This window comes from Rhinoraja longicauda, chromosome 6 (assembly GCF_053455715.1).
Source record: "Rhinoraja longicauda isolate Sanriku21f chromosome 6, sRhiLon1.1, whole genome shotgun sequence".
NCBI classification, from domain to species: Eukaryota; Metazoa; Chordata; class Chondrichthyes; order Rajiformes; family Arhynchobatidae; genus Rhinoraja; species Rhinoraja longicauda.
Window position 1 is genome coordinate 80243432 of NC_135958.1, and position 13579 is coordinate 80257010.

The window sequence follows — 13579 nt, forward strand, 5'->3', positions numbered from 1 at the left end:
TCGCAGGCTAATGTGATCTGTATAGTATATGCTGTCAACAACAGATATTCCATTGACAAGGTATGTACAGTTCAAATTTTAAATGGAGTAATGAGCAATGGCTTGGAAGAGTATTGTAATACATCAGTTGCTTACAGAAACAGTCAGATTTATTTGGTTTCTTGCAAAATTCAAAACCTAGGTTGCAACAAAATTAAATATCTGTCTATTTCAGGTAACCAGTAGATGGATTCCCCTAATAAATGACAGGACTGATAAAGATAGCAGGTACTGTGAAGTTAGTTAAATACAAACAATTGTTTTGCAAGAGAGTTATTATTTTGGTTGTATTTATCTTATTGGCCGAATGAAGTGTTAAAAGTCAGTAAAAGAAGCTTGCAGCTACAGTTAGATTATCAAATTCGCAATTTATAATCAGTACAGGTTATTCATTAACTTGTGAATTAAATAAAATTGCCAGGTTACGTCATGAGGTAGGCTTTTAAAGTGAAGTTTGACTGACCTATATTAAAGATTAACTAAACGTTATAAAGCTATGCTCTTGAACATCCAATGACCATTTGATTTATTAGACATCCCATACACTTCTTCTGTTTTCAGAATGCCCCTCATACTGGTTGGAAACAAATCCGATCTGGTCGAGCATAGTAGCATGGAAGCTATTCTCCCTATAATGAACCAGTACACAGAGATAGAGACCTGTGTTGAGGTAGGTCTTCATTTTTCAAAAGCATTTTGTTGGGATTGCAGCCATGGACCAAACAGCTATCAATTGGTTTAAAAATATTAAACAAACCACCAAAACCTTGTAACTCAATATATAACAACATGGGGTTTCTTCTCTCCTGCTCCCCCTCTCCCAGATTTAGACTATCTTTTCCCAATAAATTTCAGCAACTTCTTCAAAAAAATCACCTTAGAGCTAATTAGTCCATTTGGAATTATTACTATTTTCTGGAGCTTGATGCTCATCTGTTTGTGAATGTTCAAACTAAGGGTGAATGTGTCTTCTCACAGTAAAAAGTGCATTGCTACATTTAGTTTACAAGTTACTCTTGTACTTCAGTTTTCTGACTGAACAAAAAGTGAAAGATTTCATTCATCTTCTGGGCCATTCTTAGTAACGTGTGTGACCAAAAATGTGGAATACATCTTTTCTAATTCTGAAAGCATTACAGGTATCTTGTTTTGTGCTGTATATATGACTTGTATATGTCGATGTTTATCAAGTAAAACTTTTATATGTTACGCTGTCAATGTTTCTTTAGAGTCAAGATGTCAAATATGACTGGTCACGTGTGTAACCTCACGAGGTCACACATGTGACTAAGAATGGCCCTTTATCTGTTTTAGTTATTTGGTCTGCAATGGTCCTAGAAGATAGTCTGACAGTGGCTAGTCAAAGCCTACTAAATTAATGCTTGGCAATGCCAACAATGCCCACACCCCAAATAATAACTGTTCATGCATGTAGAAGGGACTGGAACAGCATGTTTTCTTTGTGATTTTAACCTGTTTATAAGAAAAAAAAATCATTAAAGGAATCTGTAATAAAATCATTTAAAAATATAGTAGTTTGTTTTTTTAGTCACTGCATTATCTGGCGCTAACAAAACATTAATCGTCTTGATTGAAATCTTAATGTTTTTGTGCATATCCTCCCTATTAAGGCTAATGAATAAATAAAATAGTCAAAATAAAATTTAAAGATCAACTCTGTTATTTTACAGTGTTCAGCGAAAAACCTGAAGAATATTTCAGAGTTATTTTACTATGCACAGAAAGCTGTCCTGCACCCCACGGGTCCACTATACTGTCCAGAAGAGAAAGAGGTAAAGACAGGCGACATAGGAGTATATTTGTAACTGTATAGAGTATTATGTTTTGTAGACACAAAATGCTGGAGTAACTCAGCGGGTCAGGCAGCATCTCTGGAGAGAAGGAATGGGTGACGTTTCGGGTCGAGACCATTCTTCAGACTGATGTGTTTCCTACACGTATTGCTTTTTGTGTTGTCTGGAGCAAACACCATTACATTCTGAAGAAGGGTCTCGGCCCGAAACATCACCCATTCCTTCCTTCCAGAGATGCTGCCTGTCCCGTTGAGTTACTCTGGCATTTTGTGTCTGCCATTACCTGGAAACTGGTGACCAAGTAACCCGTTCTCTAATTGAAAACCAGAAGACTACAGATGCTAGAAATCTGAAATAAAAACACTAAATGCTGGAAAAAGATAGCCAGCCTTGATGTTTTTATCCCATTGTCCACTGTGTGTCTGGGCCTTTTTTGGGCCAGCAATCTTTTAATTGTTTACATCTTGGGAATGTTCTTAGAACCAGCATTTTTACCATTCTTTGCTGCAGCAAGGGAGACAGTCATCGGCCATAGTCTTGTACCATGACAGTAGAGATTATACTGCTGCAAGGCTTGTGAGAGAACTGGGATTTTGCTCTAGGTACAAAGACATTCTATGTTCAAGTCAAAATGGTGTGTAACTTGTTGAGCAAGTAGCGGTGATGACCCCATGTATTAAGGTTTATGTTTATTCTTGCCACATTCATCGAGATGCAGTGAAAAGCTTTGTTTTGTACGCTATCCAAACAGATCAGAAAATACTATACATAAATACAATCAAGCCAAACTCAATTACAATAGGTAGAGCAAAGGGGAAGATACAGAGTGCAGAATATAGTTCTCAGCATTGTAGCACATCAGTTCCAAAGACAAAGTCCAGAGTCTGCAATGAGGTAGAGGTGAATGAGGCAGTACCCCAGCTTATGGAAGCACCATTCAGAAGCTGAATAATACAAGAAGCCATGGTGCTTAGGTGATGCTGCTGTTGAAAATGCTTCTGGGAAGTATGTTCTTGTACCTAGGTCCCTCTGTTCCCCAACACTCCCCAGTGTCCTATTGTTCACTGTGAAAGCTCTACCCTAGTTTGACTTCCCAAAGTGCAACACCTTACACTTAACTGAATTGACACTGTTTATGATATTTACAATTTTAGTGCCATCTTGATTAACCTGCTTGTGTACTTACAGATTAAACCTGCCTGCATCAAAGCCCTAACTCGCATTTTTAAGATATCGGACCAGGATAACGATGGAATTCTCAATGATGCAGAGCTCAACTTTTTCCAGGTAGAAACCTAGCTTGTATACACAGTGAAATAGCACCCTATCCCAGTACTGGATCTCTTTCAACTTACAATAGCCAGCTGCATCACTGGATCCTCCTGTATATAATTTGCAAGTTAAACTTGTCAAATGGTGTTTATAAGAGTTGAAAATCCTTTCTTAAAATGTCTTTAAACATAAGGGAAAGATTTCTTCACAGGAACTTGCATGCATTGCATTTGCATGTATCATCAATTTCAAATGTCGCAGGAAATGACCTTAATGGTTGCTTCCAAGTCATATACTTTAAAGGTAATGCTAAGTAAAACCCAGTGAACAAATTTTCCAAACGATCAAGTTACAAGGTGGGTCATCAATTAAAGAATGTATTAGGAGACACAAGAAACTCCAGATGCTGGAACCTTGAGCAAAAGACAGAATGCTGGAAAAACTCAGCAGGTCAAGCAGCATCTGGGGAGGGAATGGACAGGTGACGTTTTGAGTCTGGACCCTCCTTCAGACTGAAGATTTTGGAGTTTGAAGAAGGGTCCCAACCTGAAACGTTGCCTGTGTATTCCCTCCCAAAATGCTTCCAGGCCCACTGAGTTCCTCTGGAACTATGTATTTTGTTGAAGAATGTAACAGCCTAGATTGTCCCATTACTGCCCGTGTTTTCTTTTTGTTTCAATGTGGAAATTAGCTGGATTAGCAGGATTGCTTGCTGGATAGCTTGCTAGTTAACTACTAGCTCCCTGGAGTTTCGCAGCATTCACATCAGCAATGCATTTGGTAATTCAGCTTGAAAACCGCATTGTTAAATGGTGGAAAACTAACTGCAAAAATTGGCCCTGACAAATTACTGTTACCATTGTTTTTATATTAAATACACCTAAAATCTTGACCCACGACTGTCATATATCATGTGCTGCATCAAATTACTTTCTCTTTTTATTTTAAGAATTGCTGTTTCTTGGGTTTCTGGCAAGGCTTTTATGAAGCCTTGAATAGTGAAAGGTGTGGATAGAGTGGATGTGGAGAGGATGTTTCCACTGGTGGGGGAGTCTAGGACAAACCGAATTAACAACAGAACAACAGAATTAAAGGACTTCCTTTAGGAAGGAGATGAAGAGGAATTTCTTTAATCAGAGGGTGGTGAATCTGTGGAATTCTTTGCCACAGAAGGCTGTGGAGGCCGTCAATGTATATTTTTAAGGCAGAGATAGATAGATTCTTGATTAGTGCGGGTGTCAGGGGTTATGGGGAGAAGGCAGGAGAATGGGGTTTGGAGGGAGAGATAGATCAGCCATGATCGAATGGCGGAATAGACTTGATAGGCCAAATGGCCAAATTCTTCTCTATCACTTGTGACCTGATGAAGCAAGATAGGAAATGCAAGCAGATGGAGTTAATAGGCCTTCATATAAATGGACAATTTCTGGATCTCTTGCAACAAGATGTTAGTGCCCTTGTAACTGAATACTGCCCCAGTGTGCAGATTAGTTGTAGGAGGCAACATATAAATCGTGTCAGCTAAGAATATTTGGTAATCTTTTTCAATGTATTTAACTTAGAGAACCTGCTTCAACACTCCATTGGCGCCTCAAGCTTTGGAAGATGTGAAGAATGTAGTGAGAAAAAACATGAGTAATGGTGTCGCTGATAATGGATTGACGTTGGAAGGTAAACAGTGCAACAGCTGTGTATAGTCGCCCGTGTTCTATTTCTTTCCCATTCGGCAATATCCCTCAAAGTTTTGTCCCAGCAAACTGGTGTGACATCTCCTTCGGTCCATCTTGTGTAGCATCGTGCCAGAACTTGGTCATCATAATCTTAAACCACTTGGTTCAAAATAGCTTCTTCTCAATAACCATCAGGTTCTTGAACAATATGCAACACAAACTAAACTATGAACAACGGAAAAAGAAGATGTGAGGAAGGGTCTCAACCCTAAACGTCACCCATTCCTTATCTCTGGAGAAGCTGCCTGTCCCATTGAGTTACTCCAGCATTTTGTGTCTCTTCTACTAAAAATGGTGGTCACGGTGGCGCAGCGGTAGAGTTGCTGCCTTACAGCGAATGCAGCGCAGGAGACCCAGGTTCGATCCCGACTACGGGTGCTGTCTACGGAGTTTGTACGTTCTCTCCGTGACCTGCATGGGTTTTCTCCATGATCTTCGGTTTCTTCCCACAGCCCAAAGACGTACAGGTTTGTAGGTTAATTGGCTTGGTAAATGTAAACATTGTCCCTAGTGGGTGTAGGATAGTGTAATGTGCGGGGATCGCTGGTCAGAGTGGACCCGGTGGGCCAATGGGCCTGTTTCCGCGCTGTATCTCTAAACAATGGACTGTCCTTGGTTCCACTAAGGACTTCAGGCTTTTTGCATTTGGGTTATTCATTTATTGAATTTGTGTTTATTATATGTTATCAATGAGTATTGTGTTTACACATCTGCTATGCTGCTGCAAGTAAGAATTTCATATTGGTACACATGATAATTAAATACTCTTGACATTCTTGTTTTACTTAGTGCTATGAATTCTTCAGTTTTAGGAAAAAGTAAATTGGTTCAGCTCTTTAAACATAAAGTATATGATGCTGTTGGGATTTTAATAATCTTTTTAACTTTCATTTCAACTTTATCACATGATCTGGTGAAATAGCCTGTCAAATAATCGCAAGCATCTGTTCAAAAGTTATTCAGAAATGTAATTCTTGTCAATGTGACCATTGACTTGCATAACTATGTTGGAAAGTGTCATTATATAAACTAGTGCCTGACTTGCCACAGGAGGAGAATGCGATTGTGTGCGTCAGTTGATGCTTGACTTCACCAAAGACATGTAAACCTTGCAATTGGAAATCTTTCTTAATTGTTGTCTGATCTGTGTTGCAGGATTTTTATTTTTGCATACACTATTTATACAGAGAGGGAGGCATGAAACCACGTGGACAGTTTTGCGGCGGTTTGGATATGACGATGATCTGGAACTTACACATGAATATCTCTTTCCAATGTATGTACTGAGCCGAGCTTATTCTTTACATAGCGGTGATGTTTAAATTCTGCAATAACATGTCTTTGTGTAACGCTAATTAGTCACCATACAAGTGCTGAACTAAGAAGCTCTACCTGTGATACACTGGCTGAATTAGTTATAGCATGCTTTCGATCGTGAACTAGAGAAAGACTTAAGTTCCTTTAGCCAGCACCGCCATTCATTGTGATCATGGCTGATCATTCCCAATCAATACCCCAATCAATACCTGCCTTCTCTCCATATCCCATTTTCTATGTTAATTAATTACTTTTAATTCATTCAGAGCAACTTCATTGTTAACTATCCCGAAGCTGCCAGTCTTAGTCACAAAAAAATTGGTTGTAAAACTTAGAGATAGAAATCCAAAATTGATGCTTCAGCTGGAATTCAGATGCATTTTCTAAGATTGATTTTTAAGATGCTACATTCTTTGGCTCCACTGTAAGGAATTTTAATAGCAGTTCCAAGAATTAAGAACATAAGACATAGAACGCTACAGCACAGGAACAGGTCCTTCAGCCCACAATATCTGTGCCAAACATGATGCCAAGTTAAACTAATCTCATCTGCCTGCACGTGATCCATTCAGTCAGTGTAACTGTGTTACGTCTGAAGAAGGGACTCGGCCTGAAACGCCACCCATTCCTTCTATCCAGAGAGGAGCTAAAAACATAGAAAATAGGCGCAGGAGGAGGCCATTCGGCCCTTCAAGCCAGCACCGCCATTCATTGTGATATAACATATAACAACTACAGCATGGAAACAGGCCTGTCCGGCCCTACCAGTCCACGCCGACCATTCTCCCTGACCTAGTCTCATCTACCTGCACTCAGACCATAACCCTCCAATCCCCTCCTATCCATATACCTATCCAATTTACTCTTAAATAATAAAATCGAGCCAGCCTCCACCACTTCCACCGGAAGTCCATTCCATACAGCCACAACCCTCTGAGTAAAGAAGTTCCCCCTCATGTTACCCCTAAACCTTTGTCCCTCAATTCTGAAGCTATGTCCCCTTGTTGGAATCTTCCCCACTCTCAAAGGGAAAAGCCTACCCACGTCAACTCTGTCCGTCCCTCTCAAAATTTTAAAAACCTCTATCAAGTCCCCCCTCAACCTTCTACGCTCCAAAGAATAAAGACCCAACCTGTTCAACCTCTCTCTGTAGCCTAAGTGCTGAAACCCAGGCAACATTCTAGTAAATCTCCTCTGTACCCTCTCCATTTTGTCGACATCCTTCCTATAATTTGGCGACCAGAACTGCACACCATACTCCAGATTCGGCCTCACCAATGCCCTGTACAATTTCAACATTACATCCCAACTTCTATACTCGATGCTCTGATTTATAAAGGCAAGCATACCAAACGCCTTCTTCACCACCCTATCCACATGAGATTCCACCTTCAGGGAACAATGCACAGTTATTCCCAGATCCCTCTGTTCCACTGCATTCCTCAATTCCCTACCATTTACCCTGTACGTCCTATTTTGATTTGTCCTACCAAAATGCAGCACCTCACACTTATCAGCATTAAACTCCATCTGCCATCTTTCAGCCCACCCTTCCAAAAGGCCCAAGTCTCTCTGTAGACTTTGAAAATCTACCTCACTATCAACTACTCCACCTATCTTAGTATCATCTGCATATTTGCTAATCCAATTTGCCACACCATCATCCAGATCATTAATGTAAATGACAAACAACAGTGGACCCAACACAGATCCTTGGGGCACTCCACTAGACACTGGCCTCCAACCTGACATACAATTGTCAACCGTTACCCTCTGGTATCTCCCATTCAGCCATTGTTGAATCCATCTTGCAACCTCACTATTAATACCCAACGATTTAACCTTCTTAATCAACCTTCCATGTGGAACCTTGTCAAATGCCTTACTGAAGTCCATATAGACAACATCCACAGCCTTGCCCTTATCAATTTCCCTGGTAACCTCTTCAAAAAATTCAAGAAGATTAGTCAAACATGACCTTCCAGGCACAAATCCATGTTGACTGTTTCTAATCAGGCCTTGATTATCCAAATAATTATATATATTGTCCCTAAGTATCTTTTCCATTCATGGCTGATCGTCCCCAATCAATAACCCGTGCCTGCCTTCTCCCCATAATCCCTTGATTCCACTAGCCCCTAGAGCTCTATCAAACTCTCTCTTAAATCACTCCAGTAATTTGACTTCCACTGCTCTCTGTGGCAGAGAATTCCACACATTCACAACTCTCTGGGAAAAAAAGTTTTTTCTCACCTCAGTTTTAAATGGCCTTCCCTTTATTCTAAGACTGTGGCCCCTGGTTCTGGACTCGCCCAACATTGGAGACATTTTTCCTGCATCTAGCTTGTCCAGTCCTTTTATAATTTTATATGTTTCTATAAGATCCCCTCTCATCCTTCCAAACTCCAGTGAATACAAGCCTTGTCTTTTCAATCTTTCCTCATATGTCAGTCCCGCCATCCCAGGGATCAATCTCGTGAACCTACGCTGCACTGCCTCAATTACAAGGATGTCCTCAAATTAGGAGACCAAAACTGTACACAATACTCCAGGTGTGGTCTTACCAGGGCCCTTTACAACTGCAGAAGAACCTCTTTACTCCTATACTGAAATCCTCTTGTTATGAAGGCCAACATTCCATTAGCTTTCTTCACTGCCTGCTGTACCTGCACGCCAACTTTCAGTGACTGGTGTACAAGTATACCCAGGTCTCGCTGCACCTCCACCTAACCTGACACCATTGAGATAATAATCTGCCTCCTTGTTTCTGCCACCAAAGTGGATGACCTCACATTTATCTATATTATACTGCATCTGCCACGCATCTGCCCACTCACTCAACCTGTCCAGGTCACCCTGCAACCTCCTAACATCCTCTTCACAGTTTACACTGCCACCCAGCTTTGTGTCATCCGCAACCTTGCTAGTGTTGCTTCTAATTCCCTCTTCCAAATCATTAATATATATGGTAAACAGTTGTGACCCCAACACTGAGCCTTGCGGCACTCCACTCGCCTATGCCTGCCATTTTGAAAAGGACCCGTTTACTCCTACTCTTTGCTTCTTGTCTGCCAACCAATTTTCTATCCATGTCAACACCCTACCCCCAATACCATGTGCTCTAATTTTAGTCACCAATCTCCCGTGCGAGACCTTATCAAAGGCTTTCTGAAAGTCAAGATACACTACATCCACTGGCTCCCCTTCATCCATTTTACTTGTCACGTCATCAAAAAATTCCAGAAGATTAGTTAAGTATGATTTCCCTTTCATAAATCCATGCTGATTTGGACTTATCCTTTTACTGCTATCCGAATGCACCGTTATTACCTCTTTAATAATTGACTCCAGCATCTTTCCCACCACCGACGTCAGGCTAACTGGTCTGTAATTCCCCGTTTTCTCTCTCGCTCCTTTCTTGAAAAGTGGGATAACATTAGCTATCCTCCAATCCACAGAAACTGATCCTGAATCTATTAAACATTGGAAAATGATCACCAATGCGTCCACTATTTCTAGAGCCACCTCCCTGAGGACCCTGGGATGCAGACCATCAGGCCCAGGGGATTTTTCATCCTTCAGTCCCATTAGTCTACCCAAAACTATTTCTCGCCTAATGAAAATTTATTTCAGTTCCTCTACCCCCCTGGATCCTCTGTCCTCCAGTACATCTGGGAGATTGTGTCTTCCTTAGTGAAGACAGATCCGAAGTACCTGTTCAAATCTTCTGCCATTTCCTTGTTACCCATAATAATTTCACCCGTGTCTGCCTTCAAGGGACCCACATTTGACTTTGCTACTCTTTTTCTCTAAAACATATTTAAAGAAGCTTTTACTGTCCTTCTTTATATTCTTGGCTAGCTTTCCCTCGTACTTCATCTTTTCAGCCCGTATTGCCCGTTTTGTTACCTTCTGTTGTCCTATGAACGTTTCCCAATCCTCTGGCTTCCGGCTACTCTTTGCTGTGTTATACGTCTTTTCTTTTAGTTTTATTCCATCCCTAATTTCCCTTGTCAGCCACGGTTGCCTCCTACTCCCCTTAGAATCTTTCTTCCTTTTTGGAATGAAATGATCCTGCGTCTTCCGGATTATGCCCAGAAATTCCTGCCATTGCTGTGCCACCGTCAATCCTGCTAGGATCCCTTTCCAGTCTACCTTGGCCAGCTCCTCTCTCATGCCTTCATAGTCCCCTTTGTTCAACTGTAGCTATAAAATAAAAAGAGATTCTGAATTTCCAAACAATTTTCTCAAACCCATGGTCAAGGGGAAACAGTGATGTGTGTTTTTGGGAAACTGTCTTTAATGTCTAGAGTGCAAAGTTGTCAATAGGACATCAGATGCTAAGAGGTGATGAATAAAGCTGTTATTTAATCAATAACCTAAAAGAGAAGCCAAGGACACTAAATGGATTGATGTGTGGGTATTTTCTGATCTTGATTTGAAACACCATCTTGCTGCTCTGCTCCATGTCTGTAGCTGCTTCTGTCACAGGTTTTGTTTAAGTTACAAGGTCAACTTTTGATGGTCAAGCCTTGGAGTTCGTTCAGTTTAGTTTATTGCCGCGTGTACCGAGAGGTACAGTGAAAAGCTTTTTGTTGCATGTTAACCAGTCAGCAGAAGGACAATACATGATTACAATCGATCCATTTACAATGTATAAACACATGATAAGGGAATAACGTTAAGTGCAAGGTAAAACCAGCAACATCCGATCAAGGATAGTCCAAGGGTCATCAAAGAAGTAGTTCAGCGCTGCTCTCTGGTTGTGGTAAGATGATTCAGTTGCCTGACAACAGCTGGGAAGAGTGACGTTTACTTGTATCGCTCAATGTCATATTCACAAGAATGACATATTGAAGTGTTTTGCTGTTCTGTTGGATTGTGTAAGTTAATTATCCTGATGAAACTTTTTTGCGGGCAACAACTGAATTCATTTTTCCTCTTTTTTTTTACAGATTAAAGGTTCCTTTGGACTGCACAACCGAACTGAATCACCATGCCTATCTTTTCCTACAAAGTATTTTTGACAAACATGATTTGGTGAGCTGAGCCTTAAGAAGCCTGATAATTAGTCCAGGGTTGTGCATTTTATTGTGTATAATGATGAGTCAGCGTACAGAGGGGGATCGATAATCTGAATGGTGCCAGAACAATTCTTATCCCATAGATAGACACAAAATGCTCGAGTAATTCAGTGGAACAGGCAGTTTCTCTGGTGAGAAGGAATGGGTGATGTTTTGGGTCGAGACCCTTCTTCAGTGCTTCAGACTTCTTCCTGACCCAAAAAGTCACCCATTCCTTCTCTCCAGATATGCTGCCTGTCCCGCTGAATTACTCCAGCATTTTGTGTCTATCTTCGGTTTAAACCAGCATCTGCAGTTCCTTCTTACACAATTCTTTTCCCATTCCTGTATCACTTCTGTGCTTGCTGGCTTACATTGACTATTATCACCAACACTTTTGTTTTAAATGTATAAAGTTGCAGAAGTTTAAGATACTCAGCAGATCAGGCATACTGCTTGACTTCTTGAATTTAAGATCTCATTTAAAGGTTCTCCTCCTTAGTTAGAAGGTTTTGTTTGGAATATATATCATGGAAACAGGCCCTTCAGGTCACTGAGTCCATGTCGACCATCGATCACCCATTCACACTAGTTCTGTGTTATCCCACTTTCTCATCCATTCCCTACACACTAGGGGACATTTCTAGAAACCCCACACATTTTTGGGATGTGAGAAGAAACAAGAGTAAATCCATGCAGTCACGGAGAGAACGTACAAACTCCACGCTGACACCACCCAAGGTCAGGATTGGATTGAACCTGGTTCTCTGGTGCAGGAGGCAGCAGCTCTAACCGCTGCACCACTGCCGCTCGATCCTTTCAAGCGCTTGTGCTTTCCGGTCTCCATAGCCTTCCCCCAGCCCCACAAACCTGCTGGACCTCTGCAATTCCTCCATGCTTAGGCTTTTATCCATTCTCCATTCCTTTGACTGTTGGTGGTTTATCCGAATTATCACCAACCGTGTAAGCCCTAAATAATGTAGTTCTTGCCTTTTGAACTTTCCACTTTTAACAGAGTAACAAGAGACTGCCGATGCTGGAATCTTAAGCAAAAAGCAAACAGTGGGGGGAACTCAGTGTGGCAGACAGCATTTGTGGAGGGAAATGAACAATGTTTCAGTCTGAAGTACTGTTTTGACCTGAAACATCGTCTGTCCATTTTCTTCCGCAGATGCAGCCTGACCCGCTGAGTTCCTCCAGCAGTTTTTTTTTTTCATTCCACTTTTATCTCTTTCTTTTGATTCCTCTTTTAAAACCTACCTTTCAACTAACTTTTTGACATTCCTTCAAATTCTTCCTTGGTTCATTTTTGTCCTGGAAGCATTCTGAACTTTAACAACACTGAAGGTTAACAACACAAAAAGGGATGTTCTTGCTCATAATATTTCTGTTGTTTTTTCAGGATCGGGATTGTGCATTGTCACCTGATGAACTAAAAGATCTTTTCAACGTATTCCCCTATATGCCTTGGGGTCCTGATGTCAACAACACTGTTTGTACCAATGACAGGGGATGGGTCACCTATCAGGGTTACATTTGTCAGTGGACGTGAGTTGATTTCCTTTTACGATACGATACGATAGAATTTTATTTACCCCAGGAGGGAAATTGGTCTGCCAACAGTCGTAAAACACAATACATCCTACATTTGAATACTTGAGCAATGTTTTCTATGAATGTTATTTTATTATAAATGCTGAGTTAATACATTTCTAAATAGCTGCGTATTTCTGTTCTGATTCAGGCTGACCACATACCTCGATGTCCAGCGATGTTTAGAATATTTGGGTTACCTAGGATACTCCATCCTAAGGGAGCAGGATTCTCAGGCAGCAGCTGTCACGGGTACAGTGGAATTTTATTAACCTTTTCTGGAGATCACCATGTATTTGATCTGAAACTCTTAATCCACTCCTTTGACCCGCACACCAGACTTGAAGTTGTTTGAGTGGTCTCCAATAGTGGGTGGGAAAAAAGAGTAAGCAACCTTGCCCACTTGTGAGCAACTGGAGTTTTAGCGGCTAATAGCACAGATCTGGGAGAAATTATAACGGTTTAGGTTTATTGTCACGTGTACCAAGGTACAGTGAAAAGCTTTGGTTTATATGCAATCCACTCAAATCAGCCAGTACGATACTTGAATACAATTAAGCCGAATATAAATGTAACAGGTGGAACAAAGGTGAAGACACAGAGTGCAAAATATAGTTCTCAGCATTGTAGCATGCAGAAAAGGAGGAATTTCTTTAGCCAAAGGGTGGTGGGTCTGTGGAATTCTTTGCCACAGACGGTGGTGGAGGCCTAGTCATTGAGTATTTTTAAAGCAGAGATTGATGGGTTCTTA

At 40.9% G+C, this 13579-nt stretch overlaps 1 protein-coding gene across 4 annotated transcripts in view; it reads left to right on the top strand.

Annotated features, from left to right (window-relative positions):
• The window catches only part of LOC144594653 (mitochondrial Rho GTPase 1), a 70838-nt gene that overhangs the window by 17188 nt on the left and 40071 nt on the right, over positions 1–13579 (top strand). For 3 of the 4 annotated variants that reach the window (XM_078401454.1, XM_078401451.1, XM_078401452.1), the window contains exons 5-14: positions 7–60; positions 215–267; positions 601–709; positions 1731–1832; positions 3042–3140; positions 4688–4796; positions 6011–6131; positions 11128–11212; positions 12638–12783; positions 12980–13080. In XM_078401454.1, coding sequence (XP_078257580.1) covers positions 7–60; positions 215–267; positions 601–709; positions 1731–1832; positions 3042–3140; positions 4688–4796; positions 6011–6131; positions 11128–11212; positions 12638–12783; positions 12980–13080 — 979 coding nt within the window. The remainder of the gene's footprint in view (positions 1–6; positions 61–214; positions 268–600; positions 710–1730; positions 1833–3041; positions 3141–4687; positions 4797–6010; positions 6132–11127; positions 11213–12637; positions 12784–12979; positions 13081–13579) is intronic. The other variant, XM_078401453.1, reaches the window with a different exon arrangement.